A 24,074-nucleotide genomic window follows, 5' to 3' on the forward strand; every position below is an offset into this window, starting at 1 on the left:
TGGTCATTTCCGGTAAGGAAGCATTTTTTTGCGGTGCATTGTGGGATTTTTTTAGTGAGCGAACGACAGCGGTTAAAATGGCCGACTCCCTGATCAGTGCCCTGACTACTGAGCTAGGGAGCTGGTTGAGACATAACCTGAGTTTCTCCACACATTAGTCTCAGCCTCAGATGCTTCACCCATATTCATTGATCTCTTTTGAACACTTTTCTTGCCACAAGCTTCAGAGGTTTATAATCTAATTGGTTCACAGATTTGTGTTATTAAACGTTTGACATATTCCTTTTGAAGCAGTTAGCAGTGAATAAACGAGATAATTTCATATGTTTTCCAATGGTCTGTGGCAATCTTCAATGTCGGCAGTTATTTGCTACATTTATTGATGAACGTACCAATGCTACAAATATGTAGTGTATGGACATTGTAACGTTACATACTATGAATGTAATTCATACAGGCACATTCTATATAGTTGTGTGCTACCAACTGTGCTGCAATATCAATTTTCAGGAAGGCTCACATATTGGTGTGATGGTCCACAAACTTTTGGGCACATAGTGCACCTTAACTTACTACAATTTATCAAAAGTTTAGCACCTTACATTGCAGATTAAAGAGAAACAAAAACTTTTATCCCCACTTATATTTGAAAGATCATTCTAGATCTAGCTATATTATAAAATGGGTCAGTTGATTTGTAACCCATTTTCACAAATGAACATGAAACTCTGCAAAGAAACTGTAAAAAGTCTTGACTATAGGAACTTCATCATAACGTGAAATTTCCCCAGCAATAAACGTGTACTACAAAGACTCTTAAACCTCTGAGAATTTGTGTGCACCCCAGATCAAGCAGAGCATCCTGAAGGTCTCAGTCAACAGTTAAGCCAAGTGATGCGCTTCAAACAGCAACTCCTCAAAAGCATACCAACAGTGAAGCTGAGAACCACAGACAAATTGGGTTTTGGCATCTGTATTTGTGGAGATATGTGAGCGTTCGTAAACACCTCAGAGTGAAATTAATTCATGGTCTGTACAGGGATGAAAAAAATGTTTAAAAAAAGAAGCTCAAATGATGAAATCCCTTTAATGCTTCCAAACGCACGCCATCTTGGGCTCGTTTGAAGATAATGCTGAACTGGAGACGAAGAAAAAGAAAGAAAACTTGAATGGCTCAATTAAGTAGCTGTGCGAGAGAAATCCCTCTTTAGATCTGTCCCTTCTCATCCTCCGCTTTTTAGACAACAAACAGGATTTAATCCCCTTTACAGTTCCACCTGGAATCAGAATTAATAAAAGAAATAGCGCAATTAAAAGGTTCCCTCCCTTTGTACTGCTGCGGATGTGAGAGAATCAGGGAAACGGCATCACACGAGCAGCGGGGAGAGTGTAAACCAGTTTGGGGTTTACATACACGACTATGAGATGACTGCTAACCTGTAGCAAGAAAGGGAAAGCAGACCACCTCTGGGGAAATAGTTTGAAAACAGGGCGCAGTTACATGATCATGTTTTATTGATCTAGAAACTCTCAGTACTGTGCCAGAAAATCCCAGATCACAAACATGAGCAGCAGAGGAACAGCAGCAACTGATGTTATACTTATCCATGGGGTCTGTCATTTTGAAAAATTTGTTACGGTGGTAGAAATTACAATGCACTATTATCAAACTCATTATATTTATGATGGAGTTTTTATAGTTATTAATCTATTTAACTGGTCAGGTGATGTGAACGAGATGAGTTTAATCCAAAACTCACTAAAGCTTTGTTCACACCTGGCATCAACATGCCTCAGGGGTGATTGGATCATAAGCGTTCAGCACCAAGTACGAGTGTGAACAGGGTCAAATGCATCCCCAAGACGCAACGTGATACGATCACTCAAACCACATTCAGAGGCGGTCTGGGACGCATATGGCCACACCACGTTTGCGGCGTGAAAGCGAAATGCGTCTCGATGCAGCAACGAAAGACCAGCTAATCGACTGCGTCGTTGCCATGGCTGTAAGATATGTCATAATCCAGAGACTGTTTGGAAATCGCGCTGATTGAAATCTCCATCAGCTAACGGATCTTAAGCTAACGGATAAAGACGGTACAACAACAGCAGAGATGAAAGCAGATGCTTTGTGCAGCGTCTTTCGTCGTCTCATCTTTCGTTCATTCATTATACGTTTCTTTAGCAGACCGCAGGATCGAACCTTTTGAAACAGACCATAAAAGAATACAAGATACGATTCGCTCGGCATTTCTGCCTAAAAATAAATGGAGTGGAAAGGCAGAAGACTGATGTAATAAACATGCGTGACATCCTTCCTCCAGCAGAAACGACATGGTCTCTGAACAGTTCATAATGCCAGGTGTGAACTGCTAGGCATCTCAGCTGTCTACTTGTGACCTGATCACCAAGGACACATGTTAACGCCAGGCATGAACAGGGCTTTACTCAACAACAAGCAGGCCTATAAATAAAGTCAACTTGGACCTAATGTGAAATTCCAGAAATAAAGCACTCCATGACGCCAATGAATAGCCAGAGTGTTATTGTACAAATGTAATTAATGAGCTTAATATTGAAATAGTTGGACCACGGTCCTAAAACAAATCTTTTCTGAGCAGTTCCAAGGAAGTTACTGAACAATTCAAAGGAGTTCCTGGTCGCAAAAAGTTCGAGAAGCTCTGGTCCTCAGAACTGCACTTGAAATTCATCTTGCACTGAGATCCATTTTCACTTCTGCAGCCTCGTTGTACCCATAAGCCCCTTCTCTGCATCTTGACACAAATATGCATCTTCAAAGAATGATCTATTCAGCCTTTTCCTCTCCCAGGCAAAATAGAACATTTTTAATTCCCCACACAGTCATAAACCTTTAGTAAGAGAGGCTCATTATATCTTTGTTTTAGGGATGAAATCAGGATGCTTTACAGGAATAAGGAAAGAAATTTTAATGAAATATATTATAACACAAAAAAGTGAGCATTCTGCAGTGCAGTTAAGTTAATTTAATAGTAAAAAAGAAAAGAAAAAAAAAATTGTTTCACAGTCTCCAAGCCAGAATCAGGGTAAGAAAAATAAATTATGAAGAAATAATCTGCCATCCTCTGGTTCTCAGAAGTAGACCCATGTACCCTATTCACTACAAAATTGCATGTTTGCGCAAGTTGTTCGAACATCACTGTTCATTACGGGCCACCGGAGGTGAGCAGATGATTAAAGACTAGTCTATAAGCAGAGATCTACAGACCTCAATGCCTTCATCGCCTTCAGCTTTAGTGTCATGGGGGCAGAACTGCACAGAGAACATCAGTTAGAGGCAGTGGAGTGAGTGCTGAGACATACTGTAACCTCACACTGCATATGAGTATGTAAGAGAGAGAAGGGGGGGTAAAAAAAAAAAAAAAAAGATTTAATACTAGAAATGCCAGAGGCCGGGGTACAAAGCTACGCAGGGCAAAGTTGGGCAAGAGCAGCCGTCTACGTAAGAAAAGTGAAAGAAGAAAAAGAGCACAGAAGCACACCTCAGCCTAGGAAAGTGCTCTTGAACTCAAAAGTCTCAAAAACACATGCAGAGAGACAAACACTGCAAATGGATTCGAGAAACTGAACTAATTCATTAACTAACAGAAATGACAAAGTGACTGTTAAAAAGCCATTCCGACAGGAAAATGCAGTTTGCTTGCGGTCCTGTTAAACACTGGCTAATTTCAGGTTACGAAAAGTCTGAGTCCTAATTAAAACAGCACATTTTCATTAGAGGCACTCTTTTAATGCTCGAGTGCTGTCTTTTGCTAAGCGGGTAATTACAATAACTAAAAATAAATAATTACATTTCATATATTTAATAGGTACTTTTGAAACAATGAAAGTGGTCATCTGTCAGTCTGTAAAAGGCATCTATAAAGTAATACTCTCATCTGTTTTTATCTGTGCTGTCTCTGCGTAGGCCTGAAGCAAAGATGAATAAACTACATCAGTAGGTTATAACGAGCAAAAAATTAAATAAATAATTATTGAGGCCCTACATGCTCATCTGTAAGGATATTGCTTCATCCTCTGATAAGATCATTTGTGCTTAGGTGATGTGGTCTCTACGTCCCGTTTGCACTCAGGCACTTTCATTACCCGCTTTATCCTGGTTAGGATTATGGTGGATACACTGCGGGTGAGGTGGGAATACATCTTGGAATGGACACCAGTCCATTTCAGGGCACCAGGCATGCATACACAGAGAGACAAAGAGTGTTTTCAGACCTGCAGATCTGTGCTTTGTTCCGAAACAAGGATTTAAATTGCTACAATGGTTCATTTTCTCTTTGGCTCGGTTTACTTACACAAGGCAGCATTTTAAAATAAAATGTGTTTATGCAAGTCACATGTTAGTAAACTGTTCTCTCATTGGTCAGAGTGCGCCTGCTTATGTTTCGGGGCTCTGCCCATAGCAGTTATCCATCAAGATGGACGGACCACAGCTCCGTGAGGTTATAGTGGGTTTGTTTTTAGCTGTAGTTGTTATAATTTATAGAATTGATATGTTCCACAGAGGAATTAAAGCCCGCCTCTTTGAGATGTTCGCTAAACACTTTGTAAACCTGGGTGTTTTATGCGCTTTTGAAAGTTGTTCAGAAATACGTTCATCAGACCAAATTGTAAATGAGGCGTTTTACCTTGTCTTTGGTCCAAGTTAAACTACAGTTCATGTTGCGAGACATTAGCAAAACAAACACACTTTTTACGTAACGCGGTTCCCATCGTGCATTACTAAACAGGTTAGTTCATTGGGTTGGACTGCTTTCTCACCACAAGCGAACAATCACCTGAATGAGGTGCCAATTGTTTTGGTGCGGACCCGAGCGCGAGTGCAGTGTTCACATATGTCTAAACCAGGGGTGTCCAACCCTATCCGGAAAGGGCCAATGTGGGTGCAGGGTTTCATTCCAACCAAGCAGGAGACACACCTGATTCCACCTGTTTCATTAGATGATCTTGGCTTTCAATAGACTCAGGTGTGGCTTCTGCTTGGTTGGAATGAAAACCTGCACCGACACCAACCCTTTCCGGATAAGATCGGACACCCCTGGTCTAAACGAACCAAACCAAGGGAGAAAACGCACCAGGTTCCATAACAAGCGCTCCAAACTAGCCAGGTTTGAAAACGCCCTTAGTGTAGACAATCCACCTACTGGCATGTTTATCAGATGTGAGAGGAAACCGGAGAACCCTTGAGGAACCCCACATAGGGAGAACATGCGAAACTCGAACAAGGGACCCTGGAGCTGTAAGGAGCAAACGTACCACCATACCCCTTACTCCAACATGCACCACCAATGAAATCAGACTCATTCAGATGACAGCTTGTCTTTGGATAAGTTATGAAACACAACCCATGTGAATTACAGCAGATATAGACTGAAACAGACAATGGAATCACACGTGTCCGGTATTCACATCATTTTCAATGTGGAACTCGTGACAGCTGGATGAAAGCGTGATTGCTTTTTTGCTTGTGTTTATGTAAAGACAGACAAAAGATTACACAGAGACAGCATTGGCAGAAGGAGGTACATAATAATCTGGTGTGTGTGTTGATTCATTTTCTATAACTGCACAGCTATAACGTAGTGTCAGCTGCAAAGCAAATCACAGGTTTATATTAATGCACTCACTCTACCAAGTTATGATTTCTATAATAACAGCTCAGTCACTGCAACCTGCATGGTGGACGCTTATCTAATTTATGCCTAACAATAAAATTTATTTATTTATTTATTTTTTTAAAGTATTATTTATGTAACAACTAAATACATGTAACCATTACTTAACATATTTGAAGGAGTTTTAGTGCTTGGAGGTTAAACGGTTCCTTTAGCTTTTCTGCTGTAGAGAGAATCTTCAAGACAGGGGATTTGTACGTAGTGGTTTCCCAGTTATGTGAAGCCGCATTTGACTGTTTTATTAACTGCAAGAGAAATAGCTGCTACAACAAAAGTGATAAAAGAAACTAACTGGTTTCATAGATGTTCCACATCATAAAATGCAGCTATGAACTGATAAAAAGCATGACGTGTTGTTCTTTAATAGTGGTGTCCAATCTTATCCGGAAAGGGCCGGTGTGGCTGCAGGTTTTCATTCCAAACAAGCAGAAGCCACACCTGATTCCACCTGTTTAATCAGTTAATCTTGGCTTTCAATAGACTCCGGTGTGGCTCCTGCTTGGTTGGAAGGAAAACCTGCACCCACACCGACCCTTTCCGGATAAGATTGGACACCCCTCTTCTTTAATGTTGTTTATTATTGTCCTATAACACACCTGCCATGTTTTATTCCTTACTTAATTGTATTTTCATTTCAGTAAGCGCGCACACAATTTAAAATCCTACCCACACAAACTCCTTGTTTGTGTTGGCCACACTTTAAATGTTAGATTAGGGGAACACGATATGCTAGAGTGCTGAGGACACCAGTCTCAGCCAACTGCATTAGCATCTACTTGCTAATCCAAAAAGAACAGGTCATGAGGCGTATCAAGACGCTGAGGAAATTAGATAAGGCAGGCTGCTGATTCATTTCAGACTGATTTAAGAAATTAACAGATTTAAGACTTGGCCTGCCCTCATCATTGCCAATCAGAACGGTTCCTGAAGGCGAGGGGGCAGAATAAATTAGACTCACCTGAAAAATGTCACAAAGAATTGTACCAGGTCCATGATGCTGTTGTGCTGCGAGAAGGCAATCTGTAACGGAACAAAAAGTAAGGTTCAGTTTGGACATACTATATGCATAAGTGTGAAAATTGTTGGTCTAACACATGAAACGGTGTCGTACTGTATCCGCCTGAAGAGCACATTAAGACCTGATACGGTCTTCCATCCCTGAGCTAGGGACTTGTTACATTTCTGGCATTAACAGCAATTCAAAGATACCCGACTATATAACCCTCAGGTAGATTAGCTGCACGTTTGAATTCCCTTCTGTGGGCTTGTGGTCTAGCGTATCACCGTTATACCGGGATCGGATAGAGAAACGAGTGACACTACAAGATAAAAGCTTCTAATTCAACCTGTTTTAATGGACTGCGATATGTCTGCTTATAGCTGGAAGGTAGCTTTAAAAATGACTGATGGCCTGGATTAGATTTCCATTGACTACAGAAGAGAAGAAGAAAGCTAACTCCTTTAGCTAACTCAAGGTTACGGCTGACAGTAATTGCCATGTTTGTGCAACGTTGTTCGATCTTCCCTGTGCAAGCTTTGGGGTTTTAGGGTGAGTTTCCTTGCTGGTTCAAAACGAGGCGGTTAAGATGTTTTACAGCACACACCACCACTATAACAACATTGAGCACAGCGGCATCATTAATTCAGCATCACCACACTGACAAGCGCGATGTCAAAGAGAGCACTGGCACAACATCCCATGAGGCAGGGTGCTAAACTGCCTGGGTGAATACCAAGCCAAAATAACAAAAACACACCAAAAAAAATAAATGGATTCACGGTCCAAATGTAAGTCACCCTGAGCTAGTGGATGAATAATGTAACAGTAGTGCTATGGCCAGGCTTTTAAAAGAGCTCATTCATTTCATTAGGCACTTGGCCCAGTCACAGATCCGGTGGGAATGTCAGGGAAAGTTAACACTCCATTAGGGCCGAACCATCTCTAGAGCAAGCAGACTTCGGAAAACAGTGGCCAAATTAGAAAAGGGCAGTTATACACTGCAGCCGGCTGCCTGCACCTTTGGGACAGTTGTCCGGCAGATGTGACTGGGTAGCAGAAGCAGGTCATGCCTGGGTGATAATGCGCCTGCTGCAAGAAAGGTCAGACAGAAATGCATCTGGGACAAACAGCCAAGTCAGTGATATAATACTAACACTGAGGTGCATCCTAACTGAAGGAGATAACACTGATGCCAACGGACATTATGTTCAATACCCACACTGTGCTCATACTCCATTTTGTCATCTGAAGGGATAAAGTGTCAAGTAGTGGTGCCAAGAAGAGCTTGATTTTAGCACAATCTGTGTAAAGTAAGTCAGAACTAGTCAGATTACTAATTACTTTACTTTCACATTACTTTCAAAACCTATCAAATCTACAAAAATACACTACAAAGTGAAACTCCTAGTTCTTTCAGTAATTGTTGCACACGTCAATGTATGACATGATAAGAAAAAGTTGGATTTATCATAAAACTTGCCTTGGGTGTTGTCACTGTATGTAGGACTACCAGACCGGTAAAATATAAAACTTTTTCTAACTAGGCTAGTTTGGTGTCGCTAGCCAAGCGGAGGCACAGCTAATCTATCATTGTATGGGTTCAGCTGCTACAGTGCCATGCAAAGTACATTATCTTTCCTTATGCTCTGCTCATATTATGTTCACGTAAACTGGAACTCATATAGACATTTAGACATCTTGTTTTCCTGCTCAGCATCAGAGGATGATACTGTTTCAGCTTCAACCCCTTTACTGGTTTAAAAAAAAAAAAAAAAAAAAAAATCGTCATATATCCATTTTTCCTCACACTGACTGTGAGCTAGCGTTGGCAGAATTGAGAGCTGTCAGCCAATAAGACACGAGTATTTCCACATATTTTCCTGTAAACCCTGTCTGATTGGTCTCGCCTCTGTTCACTGAAGATATAAAATTACAGGCGCTCTTCTTTTACTCACGTTCAGTTACGTAGAGACAAACCGCTCCAAGTGGGGAATTATTCGGGGCTAAAGAAAAAAATCTTAAGGGCAAAACGCGATTTATTTTAAAAATACATTATATTTAATATTGTTTTCTTAAAAATAAATTTGTAACGCAAGTAACATAATTTTATTGACATCAGTAACCATAATCAAACATTCGTAATCATAACATTGCTACTTACAAAACTAGAAAAGACTATTTAATACCTTTAATTAAAATGTTTTAAGGATAGTATGAAAGTAATTAAAAATGTAGTAAAATTATTGAGACCGACAAATAAGCTCCATGTTGCTTTTAAGCAAACGTAAACTTCATTTACATCTATAACCGTAGAGAAAAAACAAAGCAGTTTCAATACAAAAGAGAGAGCGAGAGAAATTAAAAAAAAAGACATACGCAGTTAAAAATACTAAAAAGTACAACAGGGTCAAAAGGGCTGAAAAGTCTGGAACAGTTGAAATTAGCCGAGAACTGGACACATGACCACACACACACACACACACAGTCAGGAGGAGAATGCTGACAATACCACAGAAGAACCTTTTATTATTTTTTTAATTGAACAGTTTTGTTGATTCTGGCGATGGGGATGTTTTGTAACTAGTGATGCAAGGGCTCTTGTGAAGATTGAGGGCATTGTGAATTCCACTATAGGACACTGTGGACCACAACCTGGCTGCTTCTACCACGTTCCAACACAATAACTTGGATCCAAATCAACACAGAAATGGTTGTGAGGGGAAAGAAAAAAAACAGTGAGGAGCTAAATATTGTCTTCTACATTCTATAAAATCAAGGCTAATGCTTCACTATTAAAACCGGATCATTAATCGTCTCGTCATTGAGGGTCACCCTCTCGCTCTGTGCTTTCTCAATAGTGGTTTAACCCTCAGCCTGATACCCTGTACTGTGTGAACCTACAGTACATGCAGCAATACAAAACTCTGTAAAGGGAAAAAGGGAAGAGGTTTTTTTATTTATTTTCTATACAGAAATAATCCCATGGTAACTAAACACAGCGCTGTACCGAAGACGTGCACACATCAAGGCACATGCAGACTGACGTTTTATCTAAACAGTCACACTCACATCTACAGGAACCGTCAGGTTTTCTCATCAGTTTCACAGCTGGAATATGATTATTCACAGATAAAGCAGTCATAACCATTGAGTGGTTCTTGGAATGACAAAACATTCAGTGGGAATCATTTATAGAGAGAGAGAGAGAGAGAGAGAGCATTACCACACAAAGGCTGACCTCATCTCAGAGGAATGAGATGCTCTGAGCTGAGGCTGAGGCTAAGCTGTGGCTACTGTGCACTGTGTACAGTAGTAGTGCTCCATCAGATTGGGTTTCCCCACACAACCACATTTCCTCGACCTCTTTACATTCCAGTGCAAGTTTTTCTAAGGAGTCAGGTTCTCATGTATAGACTCCTGCACTTGTATCTGCGATCTCAATCTCCCCCCGTCAGCTACCAAAATGTCGGCCAGACAACCTAATCATAAGCACGAGCGCAGAACCAGCTCACAGTTACAGTTTGATTCAACAACGACCAGTGAGACACTCCAGCTTTAGGAAAATCTCGCTATTAGTGGATGAATGTAGTTCAGTGGAGATAGAAATAAAATTAACTAAAAAAAAAAAAAAACACATCCATAAACAAATTAACCTTACTGAAGAAACTTCTCACATGAGCTAAAGATATGGAACCATGTATGTATATCAATATTTGTGGAGACATTCCTAGCTATATTGATGTGCCGAAAATGTCACTAAGCTTTAAAGAAGACATCATCAAGCAGTAATGAAGAGATAAACATTATCTTCATGTAGCACACAGTACTTGACCAAGGGACATTTTAAAATACCGCTCGATTACGCAGCAGAAATGATCTCCACTGATCAGTTTGATGCATGAGGATTATGCAAAGTGTTTTAAGGTCATGTTGCATGTCTTTGCCTGATCTGGTATGCCATCTGGTGAACTGTACATTAAATATCCTTAATACTCACGTGTGTAAACGTATCCTTAAGTGATACATTGCTGATGCACTGTTTTTGGATTTTCTAACTAATTTAGTCATTGCCAACACCCACCCATCAGGCTGCTCTCCCCCTTCATATGACATCTACCAAACAGGGAGGGTGAAGTCTATCACGATTTTCCTACGAGGAAGCATCTTTTCGAACTGCTGCTCATGCAACATCAGGAGGGGGCGTGAGCTCACGGACTCCCGTGATTGGTTGGTGTCACTGTGATTGATAGGGGAGAGAGAGTATGCCACCCCTCCCTCCCTGAGACCATAGGCTAATGTTGCTCTACCAAATTTGTTCAATGTTTGTGAATGTTCAGACCCATCATCTTTGATTAATAATAAAAACACCCGAGACACCTGACAGTGATACTCTAGGTTAGAGCCTGTATGTTAAACATGCCTGACTGAAGCTTCTTCACTGGAGGGTAACCCTGTTAAGGCCACAGTGCCAGATCAGATCTACATCTGTTCCACTTGGCCAAGCGCTGATCGTAGTCCTGAGGAGATCGCAACCTCTACATGCCCTACTGTTACCTAGAGCTGATGTCAACCAGCCTGGGGCTGCACACTCAGTCCTACATGAAGGGTGGAGAGAAGAGTAGGCTCCAGCATGGTCATTCCCTTTAGGGTCCAGCTCTGGACACAACACTGCGTTCTGCTCCAGCCTCCACACACACACACACGCATGCATGCATTACGCTACAGTGCTTTCTATTATTCACAACACAGAAAGAGACTTCAGAACCGGTATCTACAGATAGCTACTCAGAGTGAAATGTTGGTCTTGGTTTCAAAAGAATTCTTAGAAGTCAAGAAAGTTACTCCTACACTTAAGCTAAGAATAAGAGCAATGTACAGAAAGTCTTTAGCCTTAAGAGAACTTTTAAATAGACAAGTATTTAGTAGTGTCTGTCTCAACTATTAAAAGTAGCGAAAGATGGGAACATGTCCTGCAACTGACTGAGAACGCAGAGCTGATAAAAGATGTAACGGGCCATTCATTACTGTTATCCATTCTTTGAATCACAGATTTGATGAATAATCAAATAAAATGCCTTGTTCCTCCTGACAAACAAAACAATCTGCTTCTTAATCCTAGTCGGATTAAACCCAAATCTGCCCTTTATGCTGTCCTTTATTTCTTCTAGTTTCTACTTTTGTTTCTTTCTTAGCTCAGCTACAGGATTTGCATTTGGGTCCAGTGGGGTTTTTGCGCTTCAGCAGAGAACATTAGATGTCAGTACTTAATCAGACTTAATCTCAAACACAATATGGAGCAGCTGTAACTCCGTGGAAGTGACATTACGTCTGTTATCACTGTGACTGTAGCTAATCAAATGCAGATTATTATTTTTTCATGCAAATATTGTATATTCACCTCATCAAACATGACTTGATTAATTGTGTTTGCGATTTTTAACATGATTATTATTATTACCCAAACTTTGGAATGCCATCACCCAGGACTTCCTTCTCCAAGTCAACTTAAACATACCTTTTCCCCCCAAAACACTTTTCAGCTGTTTCAGTGTTAAACAACTTAGAACATGGTACCTTTGGTGGCAGACCACACAGTTTTTAGGTGAGCAAAATTATAGGAACAGATAGTCTTAAAGTAAATAATACTAAATATTTGGTAGCATATCCCTTGCTTGCAATAACTGCATCAATCCAGTGACCCACTGACATCACCAAACTGTTGCATTCTTCTTTTGTGATGCTTCTCCAGGCTTGTACTGCAGCTTCTTTTGGTTGTTTGTTTCACGGGGGGAGGCAGGGGGGGGATGGGTCTCCCTTCAGTCTCCCCTTCAGGAGGTGAAATGTACGCTCCATTGGGTTAAGATCTGGTGATGGACTTGACCAGTCTAAATCCTTCCACTTTTCCCCTTGAGGAAGTCCTTTGTTAAGTTGGCAGTGTGTTATGGGTCAGTGTCTTGCTGCATGATGAAGTTCCTCCCAGTTAGATTGGAGGCATTTCCCTGTAACTTCCCAGACAGAATGTTTTTGTACATTTCTGAATTCATTCTGCTGCTACCATCATGAGTTACATCATCAATAACATTTAGTGAGCCTGTTTGAGAAGCAGCCATGTGATCAAAAATGTGTGGGTTCTAAGAAAAGGTGCCAAGTTGTTTAACACATTTAGATGTTAGATCAGAATTTCAGCTTCACTTCCTTCAATCATGGTCATTACAAATCCCAGGACACTTATCGTAAAAGAGTAGGGGTATAACCCCGGTGTCCTGGCGAAATTCCCCCACTGGCCCTTCTCCATCATGGAACCCTAATAATCCCCATCTCTGAATTGGCAACCTCACTCTCTCCTCTCCGCTAACAGCTGGGGTGTGGTGGGCGTTCTGGCAAACTCGCAGCATACAGGTGGATGCTACACACTAGTGGTGGTTGAGGAGATCCCCTCCCCCCCTTCCCCATACTATGTAAAGCACTTTGAGTATCTAGAAAAACGCTATGTAACTGTAACTATGTCTTCAGTGTATAGCAAAAACAAAGAACTGCCCTTGCTGTTCCAATACTTCCAGAGGGGACTGTAGGTGAGATGATATATTTCAAATCTATATCTTGGACTGAATAAATAATTCAGAAGTCTCAGTTACTGTAGCCAAGATCTTTTCCGCTTTACTAAAACTGCTCTGAGAGCAGACACAAAGCATTTGCTTTAGCATGCCTGCTACCTGTGATGAAAACAACATCCATGTTCTATATATGTGCACAGCTGGAGTATGACTGTAATACAGTCAGCAAACATAATTCATGAAAAAAAGAAGTAATGTACATCGTTCTGAATTCAACCTCAATGTATCTTCGCAAGATCATCTGTCTTGAGGCATCACTCTCTCCGAGACTGTTATTACACAGCAGTCATCTAGGCATCTGGCGGCGAGATGCATTCCGGCGGCGAGATGCATTCCAGCGCGAGAGCGGTTTAAATTTTATGCATCATAAGACTAAGGAATGAATATTGTGGGAAACCGCAGCAAAACTGTCCCAGTGCACATCTCAATAATTGATTCCAACATTATAAAGCCATGGATCATTTTGTCTAAGTGCATTTTAGACTTGGTGATCGATATGACTTCTGATCCACAGGAGAGAACGAGTGCTGGCTTTCCGGATTTGTCTGACATTTGGCATGCATGCGCTAACTCAGCAGAGGAGTAATGGGAATCTTTACACAAGATGGACTCCTGTAAATCTTCTGTCACTTCATAAAGCAAACATGCAACAAACATAGCAGTGCTCTGGAGGCTATATCCACATGAACGACCAATACCTGTATTTTAATAGGCCAAGAGAAGTTGCTGACGTAGACGTAGAAGGTGATGTTGGGATTGCTGCGGAAGCTGAACTTCTCACAGGAGAAGCTGTCCCTGTGCTCTTTAATGTTGGTCTTGGACACAATGGGGACTTCTTCTCCAGAGATGGTACCTGCTGTTAGGTGAGAACAAGTTCAGGTGAAACAATTACTTTAGAGAACAAAAAACACCATAATGCAATATTTTAAACATCACCAAGATCATGCCACATCTACATTTACATCCAATAATCGTGTGATACTATGTGATGCAAGCCTAGCATTTGCTAATAAACAGACAACATGAAGAGACAGCAATCTGATCATTTCAAGATAAATGATGGCAATCAAAGCAAAGCTGTGCTCTGTGAAAATACAGTATATGGGCAAAAGTTTGTGGACACCTGACCATCACACTCGTATGCACTTTCTGAACATCCCATTCCAGATTTAGTGTCCCTTTGCGGTTATAATTTATAAAATGCCACTCTTCTGTCTTTCCACTAGATTTTTGACCGTGGCTGTGTGGGGCAAAAGGTGTCTTAGCAAGCTGTTGGGCCAGAACAGCTACAATGTGCCTTGGAATAGACCCTACAAGTCTCAGGAACTGTACTGGAGGATTCCTGAACAGCATTCTTCCAAAATATATTGCCACAACTGATGGTGATGAGAGCGCCGTCTCTCCAGCTGATATACGTGTTGGCTATATATATATATATATATATGACGATATATACATCAGGTACACACATCAATCAGTTAGCCGCTTGGAGGACAGCACTACCTATAAACACCCTCTGCACCGCAACGCAACCACACAAATGTGCTTCAGAGCAGAAGTACACATCACTCAATAAGTGTGGTTGAGATCTGGTGACTGAAGGATATGGCGTATGATGACATTATTATAACAATGACATTATTTTCATACACATCAAACCATCCAGTGAGCCCTCATGCCCTGTCAATGGGGACATTGTGACTATCATCAGGATAGAAATGCTCCAGCGCTGGATAAAAGTAATGAGTCAGAATAACATTGTACTGATTTGTAGTGACTCTTCCCTCTAAGGGACAAGTGGAGCCAAACCATGACAGCAAAACGCCTCCAAAAATAGCACACTAGAGCCACCGTTTCCTTCTTTCATTTCCCACCACTCTGCATTTACCAACACACATACGACATAAATATATGTTTAACCATTAAAAACATTTACAACTCCGAATAACGTTTAAAAACTCTAGCGGGAACAAAAACGCACGTGTAAAGGTTTGTTCTTTTTAATAAGACTTTAGTCACGTTTCCTCCTTTTTTTTCTCCCCCACTCCATCCACACTCTAGAGTCTCACACATCACATTTCTAAACCGTCAATATGAAACAAAGCCCTCAAAATGACAATGCGAGAGCTGCTCTGAGGGAATGGTTATCTTAATTGAAATCATTCCGTTATCCTGAAGACGTCTCAGTCCCAGAATTCGGAGCTATGGGCTAGACTATTGTCAAAAGCCCTGCCCAGGGGAGAGTATCTTTAAACATGGAGCAAATGCGCTAAAAAATTAATGGCTGAGCTAGGAAAGTTCAAGGGGGAGAAGGACAAATCTGTTTAACGGGATGGAAAATGTCAAAGTCACAGCAAACAGTGTCCGGTGACTTTTTGAATTGATGGAGATTGTGAAATAAATAATAGGAGCAAGCGTAATGGCACACAACATCGACACTGCACACAAACAGATATGACAGGCAATTTGCCTTACAAAAGAAGAGCGTGAAAACTAAAACGTATCAAAAAGTAGCTTATTTACCTGTTGATCCAACTGACCAAGTGATGTTGAGGTTGAAGTTGTTGGACGCGTTGATGGACATGTCCAAATTTTTATTAGTCTTAAAAACAAGACAACGAGGGAGAGATTAAATCATTGTATTTCCCACGCAGCCGAGCTTATAATAATATACACCTGCATTTCATTCCTGTGTGTGTGAAGGTCTGGGAAAATCTGACAGAGGTTGCTGTGCTTGAACCCTGAACAGCCCAATAAATAAATAAATAAATAAATAAATAAAATTCGACATTTAAAAACAAAAACTTGGGTTTTACCCTACTTTGACACATCAACTGTAAGAAACAATAAATACATTTCCACAAAATGATACATAAATGTTTTTATTTGCTGTTTAATCTCGTGCTATCTTCTGAAAAGATAATGCTCGATACAGTCAGTCTGCCATGACTTGGTGTGATCTCCTCACAGACAAAGTCGTGATTTGATCAAGTAACTGAATAACTACGTGTCACAGCAAAATTGACAGGAGTCTAATCAATTCAGTTTGTAATCAGATACCGTCTGCTACAGTGCGTCTGTGATGCTCCTGTGCTACAGTCAGAAGAGGAAATGTCAAAGGCGCTTTACTCTTTTTTCATTTTTGGGGGTAAAAATGTACTTGTGCTTGAGATGCATAGCAGAGAGAAACATATTTCAGTTCAGGAAAGCTGAATTTTCAGAACTATATACACACAGGGTGAAAGGTTTTCTCAGACCACCACACATATACCAATGCACTGTCAAACTTCTATTGACCAGAGAAATCATCAGAACTTGGCAGAAAACATTCTTGGGGGATCTTGTAATCGTTCTTGTAATCGTTGCCAACGATTACAACTTTTTATTTATGAATGATTGACACATCGTGCTGTTTGACTTGTATTAGAACAAGTGCGTTAACATAAACTTAGGGTTTGAATTACAGATGGCATTACTATTAGTATGTGTCGTGCTATTATACACAATTATACAAAGGTAGAAACTGGTCAAAAGGTGTTCAGAAATTACGTAAGGAATACCAAGACAGATTGTGAGATAGATATATATATAGTTATATATATGTGTGTGTGTATATATATATAGATATATATATAGATATATATATAGATATATATATATATATATATATATATATATATATATATATATATATATATAGATATAGATATATTTTCATATATATATATATATATATATATATATATATATATATATATATATATATATATATATATATATATATATATATATGAAAACAATCCATGACTGGGTGGTGTGATTTTATTACCACTCTGAAGTGTATGATTTTCAAATGTCTGGACAGTCTGGAGTATTATTCTGCTTACAGCACAGCGATTTGTCAACAATTACGATGTTTAACCGATTCATGTATTTTAATGGTTTATAGTTAGATTTAACGTTGTGGACTGTCCATGATACAAGTTAACTCCTGTTATCATTTGTGTTATAGCAACAATAAACAGTCTTTGCCTCACCAGCATCACATTTTCTCTCTCTATCAGAAAACTTAGCCTGTTATTTTACTGAGAACCCGCAAAATGTTAACCGCTCTGTCCTGAAGACTTTCCTGTGACTGTTCTGAAGCACCGACAGCCGATACTCCATCTATAAATGTTAAATAAACGTCTCCTAACAAAAACGTCACCACGTGAACGATTAACCGTTTTTTTTAAAACAATACTTATGTAGCTTTTCTTTATTTTAAAAAAACGATTTTTAATCCGTTTATTATTAGTCTTGGATTTTGTAGAGCGTCCGCTGTTCCCCTGTATGTGCTGTTAATGTAGAAACAAATGCGTATTAGAACATAAACCTCATATAGCTCAAATCTCCCATAGCTCATGTTACAGCCAGAACTCCAGCCCGGCCCAGAAAGTTCAACAAAAATATCGTACACCTTCTGACCAATCAAATTTGAGATGTCATCGCTGTGGTATAAATGTTTCAACGTAATTGCTCCTTTACAGGTTCTCCCTGAAGAACAATGATGTAAGAATGTAGACCAAAGATTCAGTCAAATACAGTATTGTGTACTGAGCGAGATGTGTGGAGAGTGAGAGTGACTGACCTGTTCTGGAGTGGCCATGAAGTTAATGGCAGTGTAATAGTGGTCATCCTCTTGAAGCAGACTGAAGGTGAACTGGTAGTCAATCAAAAGGTTGTCTGTTCAAAATGTCCCAAGACATTACAGTTAAAGCTTTTACTTCACAGCCTAGTGCAACACAACATATCAATTATTAAAGGCTTTAGCAGTATGATTCATTAATTCAGGCACATGTTGCTAGAACTAACATTTAGAAAATAGTTCACCTTAGGGATGCAGTCACAACGGGTTAGGGATGAAATATGTGGCGTTATGAAAATGTGGCACAAAGGGTTGCTTTAAAGTGTTGCTTTTAAACGGTTTCTTTTTCAATCACCTGTAGCTGTTCCATGACTAACTGAATGCATTACCAAATTCGTTCCGATTACAGAGACACTTTGAGACATTTAAGCTCTGTGACGTTCTCATAAATGTCCCCTTATAAAACGCCATAACTTCTTACAGATAAGACCACGAGTACAGATAATCATACACCTGGCAAAATGCTCTCAAGTAGTAGCTGTTCGCAGGGCTGCTCAGACAGGCAATGGCCACTGCTTTATTGCGAGACGGAACACAGTCTTTACAAGAGGCCGTCAGGCCTGCTGCTGTGACTCGGCTAGTAATGAGTAATTACCTGTCCAATAAAGAGAAGGACACACGGACATGCCATTAACAGACTGTTGTGAGGGGAATAATCGAGGTGTGTGCCGTCAAGCTCAAAAACAGGTCTCGGATAATTTGCAGAAAATAGATGTCGATTTTACATTATGCAAAAGAAGTCCTGGAATTAGTCTAGAAACTGCATTTAATAACAAAGTACCTCAAAACAAGGAACTGTCATTTTCACACAAAGTCCAGTGCAGACGCAAGCAGGCAGTTTTTGTTTTATTTCAAATCCAATGTATTATGAAGTTAAAAATATCTTTAATTAATGAATTTCCTTTTTCATTTTCCCAGCCATTAAGCAAAAGAATTTAACATAAATAAAACATATCTACATTTTTAACTCTTAACGTTAGGAAATTTAGAGAGGGTTTAGATTTTTACTAAGCATGCTCTGAGAGTTATTCCTATATTGCCAAGAAAAATCTGTTTCATTAAAAGCACTTTCCGCACGTTAACCTCTCCAATCTGTTTTATATCAGCACACAATGCAGCAAGATACACTATATGGCCAAAAGTATGTGGACACCTGACCATCACACTCATATGTGCTTGCTGAACATCCCACACCAAAACCACGGGCATTAATATGGATGGCACATATTAATGCCCTTCTCTGTTATAATAACCTCCAAACTTCTGGGAAGGCTTTTCAATAGATTTTGGAGTGTGGCTGTGGGGATGTGTCCATCCATAAGAGCATTAGTGAGGTCAGGTATTGATGCTGGGTGAGGCTGGCTCCCCAGCTCACCCCAAAAGTGTTCAGTGGTGTTGAGGTCAGGGCTCTGCACAAGGCACTCAGGTTCTTCCACTCCAACCTTTACAAACTATGTCTTCATGGCCCTCAATTTGTGCAGTGATATTATCATGCTTGAACCGGTTTGGGCCCCTTAGTTCCAATAAAGGGAAATTGTAATGCTCCAGTATTCAAAGACATTCTAGACAATTTTGTCCATCCAACTTTGTGGTAACAGTTTGGCGAAGAACCACATATGGGTGTGATGGTCGGGTGTCCACATACTTTTGGCCATGTAATGTATGATATCCACAGAGCTCACTGACACGCTGAACTATTGAGGTCTACAGCTTGGCTTGTATGGATTTTTCCCCGCGCTGGGCCAGACAGAGTTACACCATATCCGATAGGCATACATGGAGTTTTCCATAGTGGGGGATGTTAAGCAAACAATCCTATTAGTGATCCAGTCCCTATGCTGAAGGAAGACACCGGGTTGAGTCGTGTTGGCCAAAATAAAGTGAAGAAGAGAGTGAGCAGTTCCTGCTAGCACTAACGCCAACCTTCTACACCCTTCCCAGGTCATAATTAGCCGGTTTACTCACTTCCGTCCAACGTCACAGTTTCACAACTCGTTCACAATATGAGGGAGCTGCAGTAGAGTACACGCACATTAGCACTCTGCTCTAATCGGAGAAACAGAAGCTGTCGCTCAATGCCTACACACTCCATCTAGAAGATATACTTGGAGTGGAGCAACGACAGAGAGATTGATAAATTGACGGGTTTGTTTAATGTGGACTGGCGATAGCTTAGGGATAATGCTGGCAGCTTTTGCAAACTGGATGAAATCTGATGTCCTAAATGCTCCTGACCGCATTAAGGCTGGATGAGCTCCATGATGATGACTTATAGAGAATGCAAAAAGCATACACGTGTGTAATGTCGCACTGCGACACTGCCACCTAGTGCTACACCACTGCACCTCTCACATATAGACCATGCACAGCTTGTGAGTGTGTCTGTGAATGAATGCTTGTGCAGACTTACACACACACACTCGCTCGCTCATCATGCATCCTGTGAGATGTACACTGAGTAACAGGCAGCACCCCTACCTACGCTTCCTGTTCTCTCAGAGGATGCATGGAGATGGATTTGTCCAACACTTTTAGTCATGTTCTTCCACTATTACAATTAAAATGAAGCCTGACAGAATATTCTCCTTGTTACACGAACATGCACTCATTTGGAATGCACATCTACCCAAAGAGACTTCATTTTATACAGAAAGAAATAAAGCTGGTAATCAAGACCACTTTTACACCAACTGGTAATGCAACTGATCTGTATTGTGTAAAGATAATCATTCTTGAAGATGTAATGGAGTGAAACACTGCTCTTAATGGCCATACTTACAGTAACAGGTTCCTCTCAAAGGGTTGCCAAGGTAACGATTCTCTGAATCACATCTGCAAAAGAAGTTTAACAGAAACGTTAAAATGACAAGAAGACACAGAATTTATACAGAATGTGCTTAATGACCCAAAGCTTTACAAACTACTTATGACTATTTCCTATATATACATGACAGCCTGGGAAAACCCAGTGAAAGACAGTTTTTACAGCTGCAGTGCTGCTGCGTTCTCCCAGTGCATTTCTCGACAAATATAAAGGTGAGGCAAGGTTTGGAATGAAACTGAATTTACCTCAATATAAACATTCCCACACTATTTAAAGTAGAGAAGTCTATATTAGTGGAGGGAAAACTCAATTTTGCTTAAAACCAAAAGGACATTTTTGGCTGTTTTCAAGAAATGACCTGTATTAACATCTGTTGAGTTTTCCCAGTTCTCACACATATTAAAATGACCAATTCAAGGCCTGTAGACCAGCAGCAATGTAGTTTAGGACATTTTCATGCATCATGTTTCATTAAAGCACTTTCTTCACTTTAATTTCTCCAAACTCTTTTAAATCAGCACACATTGCAGCAAGATACACTATATGGCCAAAAGTACAATATGTGGAAACCTGACCATCACACCCATATGTGCTTGCTGAACATCCCACTCCAAAACCACAGGCATTAATATGGCGCTGGTCCCTTCTTTGCTGTTATAATAAACTCCACTCTTCTGGGAAGGCTTTCCACTAGATTTTGGAGCGTGGCTGTGTGGATGTGTCCATTCAGCCATAAGAGCATTGGTGCATTAGTGCAGTTGGCTCCCCAGTTCATCCCAAAGGCGTTCAGTGGGGTTGAGGTCAGGGCTCTGTGCAGGCCCCTTGAGTTCTTCCACTCCAACCTTGGCAACCCATATCTTCATGTCAATCACTTTGTGCACAGGTGTACTGTCATGCTGGAACAGCCTCTTCGTTCCAGTGAAAGGAAATTGTAATGCCACAGCATTCATTTCAGACATTATATTAAATATAAAAAATATCAATTCAAGGCCTGCAGAGCAGCAGCAATGTAGTTGAGGATGTTTCATGCACCACAGTACCTGGCAGTTCCAGAGTGCAACCAGATAGCTGACCGAATTAGGTGAGTGAGAACAGCTAAGACACTGCACTTTAGGAATTCCTCATCGCCATACTGTTCACAAAAGTCTGTTAATGTCATTTCAGATGATCAGCTTGTCAGTCTGATGAACACTGCAATGCCGTTATTCTTCCCAAATAGCTTACCTTCCAAATAAACTCCAAAGTACTATTTATTGCAGGCAACTTGTAAACACTTAACTTTTTTTTTTTGCTAGGTCTTTAATGATGTATGACGTATATACTCAAAAGAACAAACATCCTAGCATCCCCCCGAGTGTGTCTCTAGCCTCCACCTTGTACAATACAGCTCCATTGTTTTGTTCCATTAGTCTGTGTGAGACAGAATATGAACAAGATTCCTCCAACACACTAACAATTAACACCAATTTGCCTACAGAGCTCTTTCGCTCTCTCAAACCAAGCAAATTACACATTCTTTTGCTCTAGCAAGCAACAAAGCAGAAGACAAATTAAAGTCTGGAGCCTCTGATGATCAAAGTTTCGCTCAGTGCGATCGCTGACTGGCGTCACTCTCGCGGTCTTTCAGTGCAGGTATGTGCTAGCAGACGAAGCCTAATTCACTTTGCTTTATTTGCCTGTGAATGCCATCTTGAGTGCGGTCTAATTTAGCACTTAACCGTTTTGGTCAACCTCAGTGGTAATTAGAGTTATATTAAACTGCCGAGTATTGTGAGAAAGCAGAGTCATTATCTTACGTTGTGTTCTCACTTCAAATATTTCAGTGTTTGCTTGTATTTAATTGTGTGGGACGTCAGGGTTACGCTGGAAAAGATTAAAGCTGCCTCGATTGCTGAAAATGACAGAATACTGCACCGTGGCTAGAAGTAATAAGGTAATAAATTCTCAGCAACACAGTAAGCATAATGTGATCATTTACAATGTAATGATACAAAGATTTCATAAGTTCCCCAACAATGTAATACTGATTAGAGGAGAAGGAGAAGGACAGAAGAGAAGGGTGGAGGAGAAGGACAGAGGAGAAGGGCGGAGGAGAAGGACAGAGGAGAAGGGCGGAGGAGAAGGACAGAGGAGAAGGGCGGAGGAGGACAGAAGAGACGGCCGGAGGAGAAGGACAGAAGAGAAGGGTGGAGGAGAAGGACAGAGGAGAAGGGTGGAGGAGAAGGACAGAGGAGAAGGGTGGAGGAGAAGGACAGAGGAGACGGGCGGAGGAGAAGGGCAGAGGAGACGGGCGGAGGAGAAGGGCAGAAGAGACGGGCGGAGGAGAAGGGCAGAAGAGACGGGCGGAGGAGAAGGGCGGAGGAGAAGGGCAGAAGAGACGGGCGGAGGAGAAGGGCAGAAGAGACGGGCGGAGAAGGACAGAGGAGAAGGGCGGAGGAGAAGGACAGAGGAGAAGGGCGGAGGAGAAGGACAGAAGAGACGGGCGGAGGAGAAGGGCAGAAGAGACGGGCGGAGGAGAAGGACAGAGAAGAAGGGCGGAGGAGAAGGACAGAGGAGAAGGGCGGAGGAGTAGGACAAAGGAGAAGGACAGAGGAGAAGGACAGAGGAGAAGGACAGAAGAGACGGCCGGAGGAGAAGGACAGAAGAGAAGGGTGGAGGAGAAGGACAGAGGAGAAGGGCGGAGGAGAAGGACAGAAGAGACGGGCGGAGGAGAAGGGCAGAAGAGAAGGGCAGAGGAGAAGGGCAGAGGAGAAGGGCAGAGGAGAAGGGCGGAGGAGAAGGGCAGAGGAGAAGGGCAGAGGAGACGGGCGGAGGAGAAGGGCGGAGGAGAAGGGCAGAGGAGACGGGCGGAGGAGAAGGGCAGAAGAGACGGGCGGAGGAGAAGGGCGGAGGAGAAGGGCGGAGGAGAAGGGCGGAGGAGAAGGGCAGAGGAGAAGGGCGGAGGAGAAGGGCAGAGGAGACGGGCGGAGGAGAAGGGCAGAGGAGACAGGCGGAGGAGAAGGGCAGAGGAGAAGGGTGGAGGAGAAGGACAGAGGAGAAGGGCGGAGGAGAAGGACAGAGGAGAAGGACAGAGGAGAAGGACAGAGGAGAAGGACAGAAGAGACGGCCGGAGGAGAAGGACAGAAGAGAAGGGCGGAGGAGAAGGGCGGAGGAGAAGGGCAGAGGAGAAGGGCGGAGGAGAAGGGCAGAGGAGAAGGGCGGAGGAGAAGGGCAGAAGAGACGGGCGGAGGAGAAG

At 41.4% G+C, this 24,074-nt stretch overlaps 1 protein-coding gene across 1 annotated transcript in view; it reads right to left on the reverse strand.

Annotated features, from left to right (window-relative positions):
* atrnl1b (attractin-like 1b) overlaps positions 1-24,074 on the reverse strand; it is a 129,041-nt gene that overhangs the window by 45,018 nt on the left and 59,949 nt on the right. Inside the window, exons 21-25 of the mRNA XM_053640575.1 lie at positions 20,795-20,847; positions 17,959-18,053; positions 15,852-15,930; positions 14,027-14,184; positions 6,673-6,734 (exon numbers count right to left, since the gene is read on the reverse strand). Coding sequence (XP_053496550.1) covers positions 6,673-6,734; positions 14,027-14,184; positions 15,852-15,930; positions 17,959-18,053; positions 20,795-20,847 — 447 coding nt within the window. The remainder of the gene's footprint in view (positions 1-6,672; positions 6,735-14,026; positions 14,185-15,851; positions 15,931-17,958; positions 18,054-20,794; positions 20,848-24,074) is intronic.

The sequence above is a fragment of the Ictalurus furcatus genome, chromosome 13, assembly GCF_023375685.1.
Source record: "Ictalurus furcatus strain D&B chromosome 13, Billie_1.0, whole genome shotgun sequence".
In the NCBI taxonomy this organism is placed as follows: Eukaryota; Metazoa; Chordata; class Actinopteri; order Siluriformes; family Ictaluridae; genus Ictalurus; species Ictalurus furcatus.